At 38.6% G+C, this 23,129-nt stretch overlaps 1 protein-coding gene across 3 annotated transcripts in view; it reads left to right on the forward strand.

Moving 5' to 3' along the window:
- The window catches only part of LOC136886409 (uncharacterized), a 314,687-nt gene that overhangs the window by 109,013 nt on the left and 182,545 nt on the right, over positions 1 to 23,129 (forward strand). For all 3 annotated transcript variants that reach the window (XM_067159198.2, XM_067159185.2, XM_067159191.2), the window contains exons 7-8: positions 5,343 to 5,430; positions 8,034 to 8,085. In XM_067159198.2, the coding sequence (XP_067015299.2) occupies positions 5,343 to 5,430; positions 8,034 to 8,085 (140 nt within the window). The remainder of the gene's footprint in view (positions 1 to 5,342; positions 5,431 to 8,033; positions 8,086 to 23,129) is intronic.

Here is a 23,129-nt window from a genome sequence, read left to right on the forward strand (position 1 = left end):
GTGACGGTGGTCTTGATGCTGTGACTCTTTGAAACCTTCCCAGTTCTGTTCATAATGGTTGGGATATATGGAAGAACACATATCTCTTCCTGTTTTTCCTTCGCTGTAGCTATTTGATTCGAAAGCTTACGTAAAGCTGTTCCCGTTTACTCTGGTATAGTACTGGTGGACACAACCTCTTCACTCATTCAAACCGTATTCTCATCTTCACCTGTGTCTATTGGCTGGAGATGCTTAGTGGGATAATGATCAAGGTGTGTTGGTTTCCTGTTCACTATATGGGTTTCCCTCCCCAAAAATACATCCAGAATGGGTGTTCTTCTCCCTCTTCTCTCTGTTGTGAATTTTTTTTTGGATGGGCAGTGTTCAGATGATGGAGAAAATTGAGCAGCTTTCCCTCACTATATCGACAGAATAAAAGTGTCATCCACATACGGTAGCAGTACTGCTTAGTAGGCTTCTGTATTGCTGTCTCCAGTCCAGACTTTTCAAACTCCTGTGTGTAGAAATGAGCAATAACTGGACTTACGGCACTCCCCATGCGGGAAGGTTTTTTTAAATTTTTATTTACTGGGACCACCAAATGCAAAATTAATACCAAGCTGAAAGAACATAAGCACCATTGTTGTCATTGTTGCCTCATCCAACCCCAAAAAAATCTGCATTGGTGAACACTTCCTGATGTCAAGAAATCACAATCCTGGCTACCACCTGCCAGTATCACACTTGTTACCACTGAGAAACTAGAGGTAATGAATACAGCACTTGTTTCTATGAGAAAGAAGAGAGAAAAGAGATTAGCAGAGTTCAGTGACTGAAGATTAGTTAGTCATCAAGAATCTTAATTAAAAGTTCCACCTTTACAATACCAGAAGTTCTTTATTTTTCAAAATAACATGTACCCAGTATTCATTAATTTGGGACATGTTTCTTTTCCATCAATGCAGTCAATGCCAAGCCACCAATGTGGATCAGACTGGCCGTAATTTTTACATTCGTTATAATGAACATGTTAATGCCACAAAATGCAATAGGTTCTCCACTATGGGTTCCCATATATCAGATTTCAACCATTCTTTTACATCCATAGAAAGAGATCTAAAGATCCTGCACTTTGATAACAAAGGAGATTCAAAATCAGTCAGAAATGCAATCCGATACACAACCTAAATGAAATTTCTGAGAACACAAATGTGCTACTTGAAGAAATAATTTTAAAAAATTCTTCACGACTATGCATCAAAACAGAATTGTACACTTCCGTTGCCTGCCCTTACTCTAACCCCCTCACTCCTTCCCCTACCTGTTCGCTTTCTCAAACATGCAATTTACACATAAACAGCTCAGTTGGTCTTAGCATACAGGTAGAATTCAACCTCATGGGGCGTAAGTAGTCAGATACGTCTTTATCTCATAGGAATTTTACATATGCCCTACCTTTAATGATAACTTATAGATCCTTATTTTCATTTCAGGCCTATTTTTCTTCTATTGGCGCAACCAGACATCCGATCTGTGTGCTTCTCAAACAAAAAGTTCCTCCTACAAATCACGTTGTAACAAGACTAATTATAAGGAATTGCACCAATCTTTGAGTCCAATGTATCAAGAGTCCATCCAACAGCCATATTTTTAACAAAAACTTTTTGTGTGATATCAGTACTCAAGCTAACAACATTTTTTCTCATAAAGTGGTGTACATCATCACTGTTTTACAATTTTAAATATTCATTTGTCTGCTATTTTTGTTGAAAAAAAATGTATTTTTAATCTATTATTATTGACTGATTTGCCAACCAAATCACTTTTATCTTTTAAATATCTCATAATATCTTCATTTTATTTTTAACTTGTCTTTTGCTCATTAACTGATGATGTCCATAATGGGGATGAAACCGGTCCTAAACTAACGAATGCATGTTATTTTGAAAAGTAAATAACTTTTGGCATTGTAAAAGTGAAACTTTTAATTAAGATTCTTAATGATTATACAATTGACAATACGGGCCTAAAATTAAATTAATTTTCTGTAATGAAGATTAGTTGCTCTGGATCCCACGGTGTAAGTCTTGATAACACCAGTCAGAGAGAGGTAAACCTATATTTGCTCTACATTCCTCACAGGTAAGGTTTTCTTAGAAAGAGTTGAAGCTATCACAGGGTTTGTATCTACATGGGAAGTGAGTTATATTTTGATAGTAATTAAAATTAACTCTGATAAAATATTAATTGTGAGGATTGTACAATAACATGTGCTAATTCTTTGTTTGAGTAACTATACATGCTCCCACTTAGCCTGTGTCATTTCATCCTGAGAAGGCTACCACACAATTGTTGAAACATCAATCAATTTATAATGTTAGCAATGCCTTATATCTCGGAAGTAAACTATAATGTTTCAGTTAAAATTAGCTGTGAAATCCTACACCAGTTATAACACAGGCCTCCTGTAGTGTGGATCAGTCTTATTTTATGTTGTGGTGAACATCAACAGGGAGCTATTGAACCTTTAAATATTGAGATCTTGCTAACAACAACAACCATATGTAACACGTAAAACATGTGAGGTCTAAAAACAAAGAAAATATCCAAATTAGATTAGATTAAAAGTCGAAAGAGAAAGAACCTAAACAGGAATGTAGAAGTTACTCTCTGTTAGCCCCATCAGAAGTTCTCAATCTGGTCTGCAGCCTTGTTAGAATGCAACTGATTCTCTGTGTATTAACTGAGTGCTCTGGCTGGGAGGTGACCTTGTGAGCCGGTGGTGGCAGGGGTAAGGAGGGAGGGACTAAAATGGGCGGTATTAATGCGAGACAAGATGAATTGGGAAGTGGTTTATTTGTTGTTTTTCGTTTTTTATGACTTCGAATAACGTTACAAGATATTAGAATCATTCCGTATTGACGGTTTTCACTTTACAATGGCGAAAAATGAAAGTATCCTATTCAATACATCATATATTCCGTCATTAGACGGAGTAAACAAGTTCAGACATGTTTCGGCTCGTTTGAGCCATCTTCAGTGAAAAAATTGGTTGGATCTACATCATTTGTTTTCTCATTCCCTTGTTTCTTAGGTTAACGCAGTTTTTTAGTATCAATTATTATTTCAAATTAACTCCTGTTTCACTGAATTTTGTTGCAATAAGTTGTTTTTTGCTCTGCATATTGATGTAAATATTGTATATTTGTGCTATTTTGTTTCCGTCTAGGCTCTCTTTTGTTTGTTTTTTCATTTGCGCTTTCATTATGTTTTTTAGCATTTTTTCAACTCATATTATGTAAATTATTCCAACCCCCCTAATTTTTTCACTGAAGATGGCTCAAACGAGCCGAAACATGTCTGAACTTGTTTACTCCGTCTAATGACGGAATATATGATGTATTGAATAGGAGGATACTTTCATTTTTCGCCATTGTAAAGTTCAAATAACGTGTCAAATAAGACGTTCCGTTTTTCAGAAATCTTGTTAAGATTCCCCGTAGGGTTTAATCTTTGGTCTAAATGTATAAAAATGTTCTTGAAAATACTGTATTAAATAATATGCCTTTACTTCCAATATGTAAAATATTAAGGTCCTGTTCTAAAGATGAGACGGAATGATTGAAATCCGTCATATGGAAACTCATGGCCGAAAATGTATTATATTTTTTAGCATTAAAATGCTCTTGATATTTGATGCTAAAGCTTCTTCCAGTCTGTCCCTCAAAGCTCGCTTTGCATTGTGGACATTTTAGTTCGTAGACTCCTCAGTTTAAGAATTTACTAATGCCATTAACTGAACTTGTATTATAAGAAGATTACAGAATTAGTGTCCACTTCTGTAGTGTAACGGTTAGCACTATTAGCTGCCGTCCTCGGTGACTCGGGTTCGATTACCGGTACTGCCAGAAATTTAAGAATGGCAGGAGGGCTGGTATTTGGTTGAAATGGTACATGCAGCTCACCTCCATTGGGGGTGTGCCTGAAAAGAGCTGCACCACCTCGGGATGAGGACACTAGATTACTTTCTTTTTTACATAATTAGTGTAATTGATCTTAAAGGCAATTGTGCAATTTATTTTGGACAAGTTGGGGACTTGGTAAATTTTATGATTATTTATGTAAAAGTGATGACTTTTTCCTTTTTCTTTTCATTCTTTAAAGTACTGTTGAGCATACTGGGAAGCTTATTTGTCTTTTTTTTTCACTATTTTGTCTTCCATGTTCCTTTTAAATCCATTTTGAAGGGACATTGCGTAAATGGTATTGATCTCCTTTTTAAAATTAATTTGGGAAAGAGGAATGTTAAAGGCTGTATGTACCATGCTGAAAATTCGGATATTTTCTTTGTTTTTATAACTCACATGTTTTACATGTTAAATGCGGTTGTTGTTAGCAAGATCTCAATATTTAAAAGTTCAACGGCTCCCTGTTGAAGTTCACCACAACATAAAATAAGACTTATCCACGCTACAGGAGAATGTTTACCCTAATTTGAACGTTTTTATTATTATTTTTTTTTTTAAATGTGCTTTGTTATATGAGACGCACAATTTGGTTCTCACTACATCAAGACCTTGTGTATCAACACATCAAAGAACAATAGTTTAGTACTGATGGTACTTAGCTGAAGATGTCCACTAAGTGGACAAAACATGTACTAGTATTTGTTGTCAGGTAATATCTTTTATCTGAATAAATAGTGTACTGAATTGGTGGATCTTTTACAGTTGTGTAAGTTTAGTGCCGTCAATACGGAGCCAACATGAGACTTTTAATATGCAATCTAATAGTAAGTTGTTTTAAAAATTGCATTACTTTAGGCTATATCAAAATGGTATTTACAAAAAAAAAAAAAAAAAAGTCTCATACTATACTTCAAACATTTAAGGGCAAAAATCACTTCTTCCTTATCCTCTTGTAATCTGGTAAAACTCTGTTTGGCATTTTCATGTTTTGGGCTCACTCTACGGTTTTTTCAACCCCTCACCTTTTCTGCTGCACAGCTTACAAAAACTGAGGAAGTCCTATTATTATTATTATTATTATTATTATTATTATTATTATTATTATTATTATTATTATTATAGGTGTATGTTGTATTTTTTGCACACTATGATGAATGAATGAATGAAAAATTCTAGGAAAGGAGGATTCTGGCGGAGACTGGCTGCTGACGTCTAGATACAACATCACTCTCCGACCACATGCTGTACTTGAGACTACTGTAATCATGGATGACTCTGATGATTTATTTTCTTAAACATAATAGTGTATTTCAGTATTTAATTCTGCAGAATCACAACATATTTCTTGCCTTGGTTACCATTTATTGATGTATGGTTGCTTTTTATCTACAGAATACAAGAAAGAAAACAATGGGAATAAACCCAAAGTTCATACTCGCAGAAGAAGACTTAGACATGGGCCGCTTATTGGCAGCACAAGGTATGTATTTGTTTTAAGTTATTCTGTTGTGGTTAATTTCCACATACCTTCACAGTTGAGCATTTTAAGTCATTCTTTATGATGAAATGGGGAGCTCTACCAATTTATCTGTCTACATCTACAAAATCAAAAGTAAGCTTGTTTGTTTGTTATACAAGTTTACACGCCGCCGCAGATCATTTGTAATATTTGAAGCCGTCTCTTTTCAATTTCGACTCAGTTAATTTATAACAATCAAGTTGTTTATTTTGCAGGTGCAATACTGTTACCATATGTTTTCTCTTTCAGGTAGGTTATAAATTACCGGGCGAGTTGGCCGTGCGCGTAGAGGCGTGCTGCTGTGAGCTTGCATCCGGGAGATAGTAGGTTCGAATCCCACTATCGGCAGCCCTGAAAATGGTTTTCCGTGGTTTCCCATTTTCACACCAGGCAAATGCTGGGACTGTACCTTAATTAAGGCCACGGCCGCTTCCTTCCAACTCCTTGGCCTTTCCCATCCCATCGTCGCCATAAGACCTATCTGTGTCGGTGCGACGTAAAGCCCCTAGCAAAAAAAAAAAAAAAAAAAGTTATAAAATTTATTTACTCAAAGTTAGTTTTGGCAAAGTAAAAAGCCTAACTTTAAAAAAAAAAATGCATGAATCAGTACCAAAATTTGCACCAAGGCGCATAAGGCATTCAGTCAGGCCGTAGAGATAGTCATATCATCAAAGATTTAATAAAATAAAATTTGTCATAAGTGACATACAAGTAGAAGGTTTAATGTGTTGACGCCGCTTTTGATACCAAAGCTCTTAAGGAATAGACTGGACACACAGTATGGAACTTAGAATAGCAAATAATTCTTCTTGCTACCATGGATCTCACAATAACCCTTATTAACACATTGGAGACAGCCATATTTGAATGTGCTAGCCTAGTGAATGAGTGAATGAATAGTGATAATAATAATAATAGTAATATTCATTTACTGCCATTTGAGATGACATTAAGCAACAGTCGCACATTACTGGAAGCCTTCTTTACAGCCCAAATTCTTTGCATTCTTTCTTTGGCAGCCTGTCATCTTTTCTCTGTCCATCCCCTATTAGGTTTCTGTTCGTCATGGAAGCCTTTGAAGCTTGTGCGTAACGGGGAAAATGGAAATGCCACGATATTTGTTAGGATCCATTCTATCACCTTTCTTATGCAGAGGATGAATCAGTGCAGTTTTTCAACCATCAAGTATTACTTCAGATTCCCAGATCTTTTCCATTTCTTGCTTTAAGTTGTAATTGTGATTTCCCTACCACTTTTCAGCATCTCTGCTGTCACCGAGACTTCATCTGCGGCTTTGCTACTTTTCAGTTCTGCAATTATTTTACAAAGTTCTGTTTCACCTGTTGGGACTGAATCTTTACACCTTATCATCCAGTTGCCTTGATATTTTCTTTGATGGAATAATATAAGTACAGTAGATCGTTCAACGTGGAATTTTCTCTATTCTTAAAAAGTTGTTGCAAAAGTAGTGGAATAATAGTGCTCATGGGTATCTAGTATCTTCTGTCCTTTGAAATAATAAATAACAGTCCTCAATTATTCTACTGTAGACATGAACATACAAACATCTTGGTAAGTGCTCATCTGGTGGAGATATAATTTAAGGAAGAAGTGCATGTCATACTCCAATATGAAGACAAATAGCTATATACATAATAAATTTCATATGAAACACATTGCTATATATGGTGATGCTGTAATATCTGTGCAAAAGGTGGAGAGGTGGTGCCAAATGTTTGCAGAAGAGAGAGCAGACAGTTTTGACTAAGCTCGATCCCATTGTCCCATCACTGCCAATAGTGCTAAATCTATTTCAGAAGTGAATGAACTGATCCAGGAAAATAGAAAACAATTAAGTTTTGTGAAGTGGAGCAAAGAAATGCTGTGTTCTGTCAGCTTACTGCTCACCATTGTTGTCAGATGAGAAGGCTGTAGCCTCGAGAGTCTAGTGCAGTACCAGAGACATGGACATAACCTTCGTTGTGTGCATTGTAACAGGGGATGAGACATTCATTCATCGCTTCACCTCTGATTTCAAGAGAACGTTGATGGAATGAAAACACCAGACTTCTCCCTAAATATAATTTCCAAAATTAAAAATCCATCAGCTAGACATGCTCGTTGTTTTATTTAATTTATGTTGGTGATACTTTCATGAACCAGTTTTCTTTCTAATTGTAGGATTTAAATGTATCTGTAGCTACAAGTGGTTTTCAGTGGCTGTATATCTGTGTGTCATGTCTACGGACCATAAGTACTCCAGTATTGAACTAGAAAAGCCAGCAACCCCGTAAGCTGTGAGGGTAACACCACAAGTTGGACAAGAGGCAACCACCCTTTCTTTTTAACTGTGTTATTTGATGTTAAATGTATTAATGTAGGGCTGTTCTCTACTTTTTCATGCAGCATGTCAAACTTTTGCCATCTTGATTTATGAATTTTTCTTTCCTTTTATGAAAACTTTTGCCATTCGAGTTGTAGTCATTCTCAACATTTCTCATTTCATTTTATTGGTTATTTTATTTTATTTGACACTAATGCCTTACATATATTTCTTATTCTAGTGATATCTCTCAGCTTGATGAAGATGAAGTTAGAGATTCATCAGTAACCCAGGTTTGTCATTTGATTTCTCTTCAGTAGACTTCAGATTTTGAGTTTTTACTATTGTTTAAAAATTAGATCTATTTCCTTTTTAGCAGTTTATCATAATTCATGATGTCCCATGAATAATTTTATGTTTGGAAAGCTATTATTTTATCATTTATTTAAATAACTTTCATTTTTGTACCCATTTTTTTCTTTAGGCATGCTTTGTATCTAACTTTCTGTTGATGGAAGCGGAATTTAAAAATACATTCCTTATTATTATAATTATGTTAATAAAAATATGGCGCATGGCCTCTGAAGAGGCCTGTCACAGGTCTTTTGAGTTGACGCCGTATAAGCAACCTGTGTGTCTATGAGGATGGGGCCCTACCTATGATGAATTCTATTTATAAAAACTGCACACACACAATCACACCCAGGCCCTGAGCCATCAGAATTAACCAATTAATGTTAAAATCCCCGACCCATCAGAATTAACCAATGAAGGTTAAAATCCTTGGCCAGTCAGGAATCGAACCCGGGACCCCCTGGGCCACAGGCGAACATGCTAATCATTTAGCCATGGAGCTGGACATTTTTAAGTAAGAATCAAGCTATTTGTCTTGGTATTCATACTTTTTTAATTTGTTGCTCCTGTGCGTAAAAGAGTTCCAGTATACTGTAATTAGACTGAGTTTCTCTTATTGGTTGATGAACTTGATAGCTGCTAGCTTTTCACCAAGGTGTCTGTACTTCAGTTCTCAATCAGTTCTTATGAGATTCATGAAATGAGAAGTCACCTTCATGTGATTAGAATTCTTCATGAAAACTTTGATGTAGTTAGCCTGTGTTCACATTGTTAAAAGTTGAGTAAAAGTGAGATTCTGTTTTCTTTCTTTCTGTCTTTCTTTCTTTCTTTCTGTCTTTCTTTCTTTCTTTCTTTCTTTCTTTCTTTCTTTCTTTCTTTCTTTCTTTCTTTCTTTCTCTCTGTATCTTAATTAAGGCTACGGCAGTTTCCTTACCACCCCTAGGCCTTTCCTATCCCATCGTCGCCATAAGACCTGTCTGAATAAAGCAAATTGCTGAGTGATGGACAAGTGCCATAAGTTCTTGTCTTAAAAGCTTACAGATTATGCATGCTTAAATTCTTTTCAGTTCCAAATATGTACATGGAAGGAAACCTAAAAATATGTTTTAAGCATTTGCAGTTCTATACATCCACTGTATCTGGATTATTTGGTTTTATGTTTGTTAATCAGTTCTTATTTTTCCCCACATTGCTTGGATAGCATTACTGTTCCTTCTAATTTTTCAATATGATATGTAAAGATATTTCTACACTGTCCGAGGAGGTTATTACTGTAGGTAATTTGAGAAAGTTAGCTGGCATAACTCTTGGCTATGGCCTTGCATATTAAACTGTATTTTAAGCTATACCTCTGTTGAGTCACTTTCATTTGGGTTGAAGGACCTAATAATAACATAATAATAATAATAATAATAATGGTATTTGCTAACTGCTTTTATGGTTTTCGGAGACGCTGAGGTGCAGGGATTTTGTCCTGCATGAGTTCTTTTATGTGCCAATAAATCTACAGACATGAGGCTGACATATTTGAGCTCCTTTAAATACCACCGGACCGAGCCAGGATCAAACCTGCCAAGTAGGGATCAGAAGGCCAGTGCCTCAACCATCTGAGCCACTCAGCCCCACAATAATAATGTAATAACTACTGTATAAAATGACTTTTGGTGTGCTTAATGATTAGCCCGCCTGGTGGCCATGATCGTTAAGGCGCTGAAGTCTAAACGGTCTGACACAGGTTAGCCGGTTCAAGTCCCGTTGGTCTAAAAAAATTATTTTCTGTTCCAACAGCCGAGAAATGTTGAGATCGAAATCTGCAGTAAAAAGAAAATGTGTAGTTTTAACCATGCAAAATAAAGTTAATAAAATCGAACGGTTAAAGAAAGGTGAACTAGTCTCAAATTTAGCATCAGAGTTCGGTGTGGGTGTGACAACAGTGCGGGACCTAATGAAGAATAAAGACAAAGTGTTGCAGTTTGCGTGAGTTCTGACAGTTCGCATGGACTCACTAAAAGAAAAACAATGAAAGCATCATCTTTAAAGAATTGGATGCTGCGTTATTCACGTGGTTTCAGCAAAAGAGAGGCGAAGGTGTACCTATTAGTGGTCCTATGATAACAAGGCAGGCACAACATTTTTCGAAAGGATGGGGCTCTCAGGGTCCTCACCAGCGTCCAGTGGTTGGCTACAGAGATTTAAGGACAGACATGGCATTCGAGAATTAAATATCAAAGGAGAAAAACTAAGTGGTGACAGCAGTGCAGCAGAAAACTTTAGATACGAGTTCAAGTGCTTAATTGAGAGATACAATTTCGTTCCAAGTCAAGTGTACAATGCCGATGAAACTGGACTTTATTGGAAGTGCTTACCCAGTAAAACACTACCAGCTGCTGAAAAGAAATCAGCTCCTGGTCACAAATCTAGTAAAGAGCCCGTTACCATCTTGTGCTATGCGGACGCTAGTGGCAACCATAAATTAAAACTAGCAGTTGTTGGTAAAGCAAAAAATCTGTGTTCTTTCAAAGGAACAGTGATGAAATATTTGCCAGTAGATTATTGTCATAACAAATCTGCATGGATGACACACAATATTTTCAGGACTTGGTTCCATAATAAATTACTTCTGTGGGTTCGAGATTTCTTGGCGTCCAAAGGCTTGCCATTAAAGGCCGTCCTTTTTCTTGATAATGCACCCTCTCACCCTGTTGATACAGAGTTAAAGTCAGAGGATGGAAACATTCTTGTTGCCTATTTGCCACCTAATGTAACTTCATTATTTCAGCCGATGGACCAAGGCGTCATCGAACCTATAAGGCACATTATAAGCAGGAATTGCTGGCCTCTCTTACTTCCCGAAGAAACATCAGTGGTTGAGTTCTGGAAAAACTCAGTCTTAAAGAAGCGCTTTATCTTGCCCAGAAATCATGGGATCTAGTAACCACTCAGAACATCACTCGATTGTGGAGAAAATTATATGTTGATGTCGAAGAGCTCACTGACGATTTTCATGGGTTCACTGATGAAGATGAAAATGAGCAGTGGCGGTGGGCTCTTAGGAGCACAGGAGCACGTGAACACCCAGTTTTAATACAACTTTACGCATTCATGGATAATTTAAAACTTTCCTTTCTTTCGACCTGATTTCAACAATCGATCGAAAGCATTCGACTTATATCGAAGCTCCGTTACACCGACAGTTGTTCGTTTTGACTGACAGTGCAGCGAGCACACTGGGTAATGCGCTATTGTGCTGAAGACTATACGCATGCGCAAAGCAGATGACGTCATGGTTTAAGCACTGATATTCCCATTAGTGAGGAGCACGGTAAGGTACGTGCTTTGCCGTCTTGAGCAATCCTCAAACCAGTGGCAGTATTAAGCAGACCCTACACGATCAATAAAACTGTCAGTACCGAAAAATATTGACAGTAATACTGATCGCGTGTGGACTGGAATGATGGAATGAAGGCCAGTACTGAAGCAGATCCGGATTTCCTGATCTGCGAGCGTCAGTACTGTAGAGTGGTGGGGATACTGACAGTTATACTGACCGTGTGAGTGCGCTTGTCATTATTTCTGTCAGTATCAACGGAGCAGCGGTGGACGACAAATGCGTTCCTCACCAAGGCCAAGTAGAGGTGCTTGTGGAACCGTCAAGTAGGCCTATTGCAAAAGTTTATCGAGCTATAGGAAACGCTGCCAGAATAAACGTACTTAACAAAATACTTTTCCACAACTGCTGTATTGATGGAAACTGGTGACATTATAGCGGAAAACTTTAAATCTTCAAAATATATACCAGTGTTGTAAGATACCTCACTGTCACCGCTAATCTCTCTGCCACCGATAAACAGCACCGCATGTTTGTATTTTGCCTTATTATTATTTTTTTTTTGCTAGGGGCTTTACGTCGCACCGACACAGATAGGTCTTATGGCGACGATGGGATAGGAAAGGCCTAGGAGTTGGAAGGAAGCGGCCGTGGCCTTAATTAAGATACAGCCCCAGCATTTGCCTGGTGTGAAAATGGGCAACCATGGAAAACCATCTTCTTTTGCCTTATTACAAAAGGCTCTACCAATCTTCAAAATTTATACCAGTTGCAAGATACCTCACTGTCACCGCTAATCTCTCTGCCACCGATAAACAGCACCGCATGTTTGTATTTTGCCTTATTACAAAAGGCTCTACCATTCGTAGTAATTTCGCAAAAGTACCCTCACGCATTCGGAGATAGTTCTGATAATCTTCTGCTTCGGTATATTGTGTTTCCCTCAACACTTCATGTGAGAATACTCTTCTCTTTTCCTAACCCATCGTTTACGTTTAAAACTGCGTTTCGTGCAGTACTAATATGACAGCTGCAAACTGCCCGTCTTTTACGATCCATTTTGATAGAATACCGCAATTGCATGTTATAAGTCTCATACCGTAGTGACGGTTATTGACTTTATTTGTAAAGTGAGAATGCCGCAATGGTAAGCTAGTCACTGGTACTGACCAAAATATTGACAGTAATAATGATCGTGTAAGGTCGCTACAATATTGATGCGTACTGTCAGTATTATTGACTCAGTATTACTGATCAGTATTACTGACCGTGTAGGGTCTGCTTTACAGTTGACCACAAGGGTCCGCCTCCTCCCCTATTACTGTTAGCCACAGCCCCGCAGTAGATACTATTGCATTACATTACCGGCAGATTTCGCTAGTAATTCTGAATAGGCATTTTCTAGCTCGTGAACAGGTGTTCGCAATTGCGGGAAGAAGTTTGCTTTACCTTGTGACTGGAAAATCTTTTCAATTGAAATTTATTTGAGTGTTGTGTTTTGCTTCTCTGTTTGTATGGTTTGTAACCATGGTATTCTTTGTGTAAGAGGAAATTAATTCAGTTCAGTTAATTTTAACCAGCGAAATATTAACCGTCCGCCTCTGTGGTGTAGGCCCTAGTGGTTAGTGTGATTAGCTGTTACCGCCGGAGGCCCGGTTCGATTCCCGGCTCTGCCACGAAATTTGAAGAGTGGTACGAGGGCTGGAACTGGGTCCACTCAGCTTCTGGAGGTCAACTGAGTAGAGGTGGGTTCGATTCCCACCTCAGCCATCCTCAAAGTGGTTTTCCACTTCTTCTCCAGGCAAATGCCGGGATGGTACCTAACTTAAGGCCATGGCCGCTTCCTTCCGTCTTCCTTGTCTATCCCTTCCAATTTTCCCATCGCCGACCAAGGCCCCTGTTCAGCATAGTAGGTGAGGCCGCCTGGGCGAGGTACTGGTCATCCTCCCCAGTTGTATTCCAAGACCTAATGTCTCACGCTCCAGAACACTGCCCTTGAAGGCGGTAGAGGTGGGATCGCTCGCTGAATCCGAGGGAAAAACCAACCCTGGAGGGTAAGCAGATTAAGAAAGACATATTAACCTAACAGGATAACTTAGAAATTATAAGGCTTGGACCGGTCAGACCAGATTTGATTATTGAGAACCTTACAAAAACTGACAAACGCGACTATAGGCGTAAGTTTAAGACAGAAATGTACGAAGCATGCAAGTGGCTCTGTGGATGGTGGTCTAGGAGTGCGCCTTTTTTTGTTTGCCCTGTTTATTGTTCAACAAAGAAAGAAGTGTATGGAATTTAGCTGGGTGCACAGACCTTGCTCATTTGAGTGCAAAAATAAATTAACATGAAAAGTTTCATGCACACAAAAACGCGAGTATTGAATTCCCTATGCTAGTGTTGTCTGTAATTTTCAAGACGAGAAAAAATTAACATGTGATAGAGCAGAACCCTGATTAACCGAGATAATGTGGAGACTATTGGGGTCAATTCGGAAACAATTATTTTTTAAAAAATCGACCGGTAAATGCGGCACACATTATTTCCATGCTTCTCGACGTGCCTAGGTGAACTTCGTGCTATTTAAAAACCAAAAATAGTGCTCGCATCCTTCAATATCCGCAGTGTACTAAAGTTATTATGAATTTTACTTTTGTTCTACACTAACAGATTAGTCTAGTATAAAATTTATCCTCGGTTACAGGGGTTCTACCATATTATTTGTGAAAAAGGAACCGTAGGCTACAAGGAACTTTTGGTGAAATGATTTATGTACCTATGTAACTTTTTTGCTGATTTGAGACATGTACAAAAATATTGTTGTGAACCCCCTAAAAATGTTGTCACGAGCCGCCACTGAAAATGAGGGTTTGATGATCAAAGATATCCTGATAACTACTGAAAATAACATTCATTGTGGAGAAGTGGATGAAAGTAACATTGAAGAGTGGCTTCATACTGACGATATGCTACCAGGGCATTACATTTTAACTAATGACGAAATAGTAAATAAAAGCGCGAACGGGAACTCGGCAGTCAGCTGCGAAGTGACGAATGAAAGTGAGGGGGATGGGGAGGAAGAGTGCGTCACCATCGCGTACCATTTCAGACCGCACTGGAGTCGGCTGAAACGTTAATGGAATTCTTGGAGCAAGAGGGAGATACAGATTTTTCAGACATTCTTGTATTAGAAAGCTCAGAATGGACATAAAGAAGAAAATAAGTTATAGGAGAGTGCAAAAAATTAACAGATTTTTTTAAAGCAGCTTAAATGACACCAGGTAAATTAATTATTTATGGTCTGCTGGTAATTTAGGTTAATATTTAGTATGTATTGTTGTAGCTTTGACTGTATTTTGGTTTTAAAGAGGGCTTAATGCACTGCATTTTAAGGTTATATGGTATGTATTTTATGTACTTTAAAGTCCATTAAAATTAGTAGTATGGATTATCCAGGTTTTTTTTATTAACCGTTCACCCCTTCTCGGGCATTAGAACGGATAACCAAGGTTTTACTGTATTGGCCAAAGGACCATGAATGGCGTGAAAATGAAAGACTCTCTAGACCTTGCAAACCTAATATCCTTGGGGTGTGAAAAGAACGAGAGTTGACCTAAGGGTGGTTAGATAGGAAAGATGAAAGGGAGGGGCTTTACACAAGTAAGCGGAAGCAATACGAGGACTGGACTAAGGGCCCCATGGCTGCCAAACTATGCTCCCAAGTTAAGAGCCTCTGAGGCCCCTTTTATTCGCCTGTTATGACTGGTAGGGGATACTGTGGATGTTATTTTACTTCCCCCACCAACAGGGGGATACCTCCTACATTCAGTATGGCTGTGGAAAGCGCCAGTGTTGCTTCGCGATTACTGTGGAGTCTATCTTTCCAACCCCTTTCCAACCATGGTTGGATCATTGTACTGTTAAAGATTTGTTGAAGTACTTTCAGTAAAGTATGATGCCATTAAATGAGGGACATTGAATATCTCCACTGCTTCTTAAGTTGAATATTTCATCCCTGTGGTCCCCGCTTTTATACCCTGTTTGAATACAGGTAATTTACGTTGCATTGCCACAAGCAGCTGGTTGATGTGCTGTTGAACAATCAATAATTGACGCGTGAAAAATGTTAAATTCCCGTATCGGGTATCATTGTCCTTGCATGAAGTGGTACAGCTACAACAAAAAGTGATGCAACTCTGTTATTGAATATTGAATTTTCACGACCGTATTTTAATCAAAACCAACTTTCAACCTATTAGGTTGTGTTACGTAATTTAGTAATGTGTTGAAGAGATGTTAAGTACAGAACAAAAATGGCCAACCGGACACCAGTGGGATCCGAACCCACAACCTCCCGATTTCGCGTTGGTTGCTCTACCAATTGAGCTATGGTGGTCTAGGCCATCCTTGTTCTGTTGGAAAGGATCTAAGCCACAGGTATGGCACTACTGCCATCACACTGTAGAGTGCGTTTTAGTCGCCCGTTGTTGCATAACACATTCCTGACAAAATAAAACTGTTGGTAAACAGTGCAACTGTCCGTCATCATCATCATTTCTTCGCTCCAGCAAGCCGGGTACAGTTGTGTACGAGCCTCCTCCAGTTTGTTCTATCCATCCACAGATGCTGCTCATATATGCGACACCAGTTCACATCTCTAATTTCAAGGTCCTTCATTATCTGTTTCTCCCAAACATCACGAGGTCTTCCTCTTGGTCTCTTCCCAGGAACATAGTGGTCAAAGTATGTTCGAGGAGTCCTGTGAGGGTTCATTCTTTTCATGTGGCCGTACCATTGCAATCTCTTCACTTCTAGAGTCTCCAGCAAGCTTCTTTCCAATCCAAGCTGTTGTCGGATATCTACACTCCTTATTTTATCCATTTTTGTTGTTTGTAAACAAGAATGGAGGAACTTCATTTCTGTTGCCTGAAGAAGACTCTTTGCTGGTCCAGTAAGTTTTGCTGCTTCCAGGCCGTATGTCAATATAGGTACTAGATATATTTTGTACAAGCTGATCTTGGAAACTAACGGAAATGTTTCATCCCAAAGTATTTGACGTACAGCGTGATAGAATTTGGAAGCTTTCTGTATTCTGTTACTAATCTCTTGATGTATGGTATTGTCTGATGACAGAACACTACCTAAATACTGGAAGTTGTCTACAATATCCATCTCCTCATTTCCAATTCTTAGATGAACAGTTGGAGAGTTTCTACTCATCACCAAGTCAACTGTCTGTGTTTTGCTGATTTTGAGACCTAAGGTTGTAAAAGCTTCATGCCAGAGATCTAGTCTAGTTTATACTTCCGCTTCTGTCTCGCCCCATATCATTACATCATCAGCAAGAATCAGGGCATTAGTTGTTGGATCCTTTCTCTTAACCGCTATTGAAACCTCATCCATTATGATTATGAAGAGAAGTGGTGAAATACAACTTCCTTGCTGGACTCCACTCTTCGTTTCAAACCAACTTGACCTTCCATCTTGGACCTGGACACAACACTTGGTTTCATCATATAATCGTTGTACTCGTGCTATGATGTCATCGGGAATTTTCTTATGTCTCAAATATTCCCATATATGCCTGCATGGTACATGATCGTATGTTTTCTCGATGTTCACAAAAACAGCTATAAGTGTTTTACCCTTCTCCCAATACTTCTCATAGAGCATTCTGGTGGCAAAAATAAGGTCTATAGTTCATCAATGAGGTCTAAATCCATGCTGTTCCTCCTCAAGTGTAGGTTCAACATATTTTCTAATCCTGCTCTCAAGGATGGATTTGTAGATTTTGAGGCCATGTGACAGCAGAGTTATACCTCTGTAGTTGCTACATTTCTTTTTATCACATTTTTTCAACAATGGGATGATGACTCCTTGCTTCCAGTCATTGGGTATTACATTCTCTTTCCGATTCTATTTAGTACCCTGTACATCCACTGTTGTCCTACCTCTCCTAGTGCTTTGATCATCTCAACACTTAATTCATCTGATCCAGTTGATGTGTTGTTTTTCAGCTTAGATATTGCTGTCTCTACTTCCAACCATGTCAGACTAGTGGTATTTGTGCTAACAAAATCATAAGGTTCATTGTCTAATGGAGTGACATTTTCATAACAGTTCAGCAAAGTTTCAAAGTGCCTTTGGAACTCTTGTAATATTTTGGTCTTATCCCTAGTCACCTCACCATTAGGAAGTTCTACAGATCGGATAGATTCATTTTGAGTTCTTCTATTCTTAACAATACTGTATAACAGTTTTTTATTTCCATCCTGCGTTATTTTGGTAGCCAGATCTTCCTTGCATTTCTGCTTTTCAGGTACAACCAACTGTTTGGCCTGTAATTTTTTCTTTCTGTAAAGCGACAGCTTCTCTTCTATTTCATGTTGATCTCCCCGCGTTCTTGCTTGATATAAGGATCTTCTTGCATGGTTTCTGTCATTGATAGCCTTTTTAATATCATCATTCCACCAGGCAGTTTCTTTAGGTTTTCTTATTTGACTGTCGTCCACATACTTTTTCTGCTGTACTAACCAGAACCTTCTTTAGAGCATCCCATTCTTCATCTACCAATTTCAGTTCTTCTCTCAGCAACAACCTACGGACACCTTCCCCGAATTCTTCCTATACACTTGGCTCGGTTAGTCGCCAAGTTTTTATTTTTGGGGCACTCTTATTACAGACTTTGGGAGGTCTTTCCTCTGCAATAACTGCGACCAACAGTCTATGGTCTCCACCAAGGTCTTCACTTGGAATGACCTTAACATTATTGACATTTTTCCATACATTTTGATCTATCAGAATATAATCTATTACTGTACCTATTTTATCATCCCAGCTATATATTGTGATTTTATGGGAGTCCCTTTTCTTGAACCAAGTGTTACTCACTATCAGGTTGTTTCTCATGCATAGATCTAGCATATATTCTCCCTCTTCATTACTGTTTCCCATTCCATGAGGGCCCAGTATGGATTCATATCCTGTTCGTTGTGAACCAACTTGTGAATTAAAATCACCCATTACAATTAGATTGCAACTGTCCGTATATCTGAATAACATAAAAGAATACAATAAAATGGACAAGAAACTGTCATAATGCTTAAATAAATATGTGAAGTGAGGGTTATGTCTGGCAAGTGAATCTCAATGCAAAACACTTCACTGTTTGTCAGTGTTAGTGTAGGGGAAATGTCCTTGGTTATCAACCAGGAGATACAGGGTTTGAATACAGGTATTGGATTTTTTTTTTACTAGGCTCTGTTACACTATTGTGTAACTGCACCATACTAACAGTCTTTGCATTTCCACTCGAAATGCTTGCGATGAGCATATAGTTTATTATCAGGACTGTTATAGAGGTGTAATTATGCTTCATGACTATACAACAGAGAATAGCCTTACAGTATTTAGTGTTGATGCAAGTGCCAGCTAGCTCCAAGGAAGCATACCCAGCTGTCAAGGTGTCCTACTCTACGATACTGTTTTAAAAGGTTGTTGCAGTAATCAAATATGTGTGTATTTCTGTTCATTATGAAGTATGGCATTGTGCTTTCCATTAATGTATTTTAGTCCTGAAAAGGACTGTTTTAGACATGACTTAATACTTCGTCCAGTATCCATCGGCTTGAACAACTTGTTGGAGCAACTGTGACATTGATTCAACAAGCTTCCTAAAGTATCATCAAGAGTGATCTCCTCCCATGCGTCTAACATAACGCCTCGGAAAGCATCTTGTGAATGCGGGGGAGGATTAGGCTATTGTTTCCTTGTATGGAATTTCCACCTTGCCACTGCATGTTCAATGGAGTTCAGGTCTGGAGCTCAAGGGACCCAGTTGAGCAGTTCAATGAAGTCCTGCTCAGGAAACCAGCCCTGAAAGCATGTAGATTCTGGAGTTGTCTTGCACAAAATCTATAACCTCACCTGGATAGCTCTTTCTCACACCCAGAACCATAATATTGGTTCGATGTGCGATAATAATCTATCCAATGAAGCACTTCAGCCCCATCAGACACTATCCACCCCAAACATGACACAGATATGCAGCTTCTGTATGAGCCCTCGGCTACATATCTTTTGTCATAACAGGCTCCCCGTGGCCTGTAAACATGAACCATCCCTACCTTTGATGAACTGTAAGAAGTCTCATAAGAGAAGATCACATAATCCCAATTACGATTAACTCGATCTCGGCAAAGGCACTCCGATTGACCATCTGTGGCTGCTTACCTGCAATGGTGTCTGGCTTCTCATAATCATTTATGAACCATGTATGGACATCCAGGAAAATTGTTCACCTGCATGAACTCCGATGACTTTAAGAACAGGTTCTCCTGTGGAGATTCAACTGAACTGTTGTCTTCTTCCCTAGTAGAAACCCGCTTTAAACCAGTGCCCAGCAGACGTCCAATGTCCCCTGACACCTGCTACTACTGTATCCATCTCTGAGCAGCCATAGGCAAAATGCCACACTGAATCACTGCCTGACGAATGTTAAAATTGCCATGTTGGCCAAGAGCCACTTGTTCTCTTGACACATGCAAATAATGTGGCGTGTGGGAATGGACTGAAGCATTTAACATCGAAGTTAGCTCACATATTTGCCAGATGTCATCACGGATTACATATTCATTTTTTAAAAAAGCATTCATGCTGGGATTCGAACCTTAGCTGTTAGAGTAAGCGCAAATTTTGTAGCTTACAGCTGACCCACTCAGCTGTGTGGGACCGTGCCCTTTGCTTACACTTGCATACAGCACTACAAAATTATATGTCATGTGGAGGAGAGAGAAGAGAGAGGCGAGAGAGTAGATTGAGAGCGACCGACACAACTTTTGGCATGCAGTCTAGTGATAAGAAATTGTATACCACCACCTCCCCTACCCTGCCGGCCAATGTTCTGATGGTGAAAATTTTTCTACCAATGGGACTCGAACTGGCTAACCACGGTGTCAGATTGTTTCTAGAGGTCAACCGTCTGAGCCACTCAGTCCAGCTTCAATTATTTTACATTTAAATTAATTATATTGAAGTCAGTTCTAAGTTGGGCACTTGATATTACGTTTGCTGGAAAATATACCAACAACCTAGTAGTTGGGTATGTGGTTTTTAGATTAAAACACATATATGTGAAATGAAGATAATTGTGTACAGCCATGCAGAATCTAATAATACAGAATTTAAAATGCAGCCACTTTGATCCATTTTGCCAGACTTACAGTATATGAGCCTTGAGTCTGTAAAAGTAGTTAGTGGGACATAAAATCAATGACATCATTATTAACACTACACATCTGGAGTATCTAAAATGACACCACTCCCCTTTGCTGGCATGATTTAGACTCTCAGAAAAATTATTGCAGTTCTGCCCGTTTTTTTCACAGATTTATGAAATTTAATTTAAATATTCTAGGAAAACCATTGATTGAATCTATTGAGAGAGATTGACTCTATTGGTAAAAAAAGAAACCTACAATATTCTTAAGTCTCCAGCCAAATTGCCAGGCTGGGTAGTTCTGACTGCAGAGTGCGGGTTTGATCCTAGCTCAGTGTACTGATATTAAAGGTGCTCGTGTTGGTAGATTTACTGGCGCATCAGGGAATTCCTGAAGGACAACATTCCAGCATCTTAGCATCTCTGAAAATTATAAAAGAAGATCATATGACTTAAAACCAATAATAATACTAAACAGCCCAATTAATAACATGACTAGCCTTCATGCAGCAGAACTTCAGTTCGCAGTAATAGTATTACTGACAGTGGCACACAGACCAAAAAGTTTGGTGTAATATTACTACTGGTGGATGCATAGTGTTAATAATGTAATGCATATAGATTGAGTGATGTAAGAGAAGAGATCTGAAAACCACCTTTCCCTACCCCTTCGAGTGTTCTGCCCCTGCATTGTCTGTCTCTGACCTGAGTGGTAACCTGCTGGCCTTTGGTCTAAGAGGTCCTAGGTTTGATTTGATTGATTTCGTTGACTTGGCGATTGGGTGCTAATGCTGTCTTTACATACCGAGTGCAACGTGCTCCTCCTCTACTAAACACAGTATCTTACATGGTAGATATGCACTAAAAAAGAAAGGAAGAAAGAAAGAAAGCTGAATCCATGCTATGTTAGCACTATGAATAATAACCATTGCATTCCACAGTGGAAGTGGAAAGTTGTGACATCTTTCTGGAAGATCACATGGCATTAATTTCTTCTTATAGCATATCCTGATCAGATGTTGGGCTCGTCATCACTACAATTTGGCAACTGGGAACAGTGTGGAAGTGTTGGTTCCATACCAGTCATGCAGGTCCGTTAACAAGGGTTTTTGTGTTTGTTCGTGACTACTTCTTCCTTCACATTTACCTCTGTGAATCAGTAGCAGTAATATGCTAACATCACAGTTCAAACCCAGCAGAGGTGGTCGGATTCTTGGGAATGCAGAAGTATTGTCTCTTTTTTTTTGTTATTTAAATTTGGTACAGAGTGCAGTTGCCACGTGTATTAACATGTTAACTCCTGTATCTGCTATTTTTGCTAGTGCATTAAGGCGTTTGTTGAGAAATATTTCAAGCTTCAAAGTTCAGTATGCATGTAGTGTTTTAGGCTTTGTCCACAGTGCAGGCGGCTAGCGGAGCGTTGCCGCTATCAAAAGTTGAGGAGTGGGGGAGGAGGGAGCGTTGGTGTGGACATCTAGCGAGAGTCAGTAAGCAGCGCGGCGTGTCCTCTGCACGTGGTGATTAGATAATGGCGGTTTCAAAGTTTTCTTGTTTGTCTTTGCTTTTAGAAAATTCTTATCTACAGTAAAAAGAAGAGCTCAGGGTCAGGAGAGAATTTGGTGTTCATCCAATTAGTAAACAATGTGAAATGTATGGAGAATTTCATCATTTATATGGAGAACTAACAAGATTTCCCGATAGATTTTTCGAATATACACTTATGTCTATTCAAACGTTTATCTTACTAAACAAACATAAGATGTGACGACAGAAGCAAGTCACCAACTTACCAACTTCCAGAGACCCGTCAGTCCTGCAGAAAGATTAATCATTACAATAAGGTAAGGCTATTTTTTAATTAAGGGCCTGTACTACAACAGCCAGATAAAAGTGTGGTTTAAATTTATGTGGCAGTTTGAACATTTATCTGGAAGTTCGGTTGAAAACCCGTACTACGACTTCTGTTTATGTGCAATCTGGGAGAATATTCTTAAGTTTAGCTATGCCGAATTTGGAGAGGCAGTTGACGCTCTTATCTGGGACTTCGTTCCTATCGCAGACGCTACTGTAAGAATCAAGATGGCCACACATCAAGACGAATCTACAAAAAATAAGTTGTTATAATGTAATCTATGTATATATTTATAAAATAGCTATCACAGAATTTTTAATGATTTCCTAAATTAGAAAGTTCTTGCTACTGACTGTATGAGTTGTGCGCAAGCAACTCAACAGTAAGCTTCCTAGGTAGTCGTTGCGGCAGCATCGTTTGATGCGGCCACGCAGTTATTTATGAGTTCGAGCCCCAATAGTCCATAATTTTTTTTTCTACTTTCTAAATGTTAGTCGGTAGGGTGCTAGAGGTGATAGTACAAATTTCCAAATCATTAGAGTGCGTGTCAAAAGCTTGAGTTGAATTCCAAATCTATCCATGAAGTAAA

Source organism: Anabrus simplex, chromosome 1 (assembly GCF_040414725.1).
Source record: "Anabrus simplex isolate iqAnaSimp1 chromosome 1, ASM4041472v1, whole genome shotgun sequence".
Lineage (NCBI taxonomy): Eukaryota > Metazoa > Arthropoda > Insecta > Orthoptera > Tettigoniidae > Anabrus > Anabrus simplex.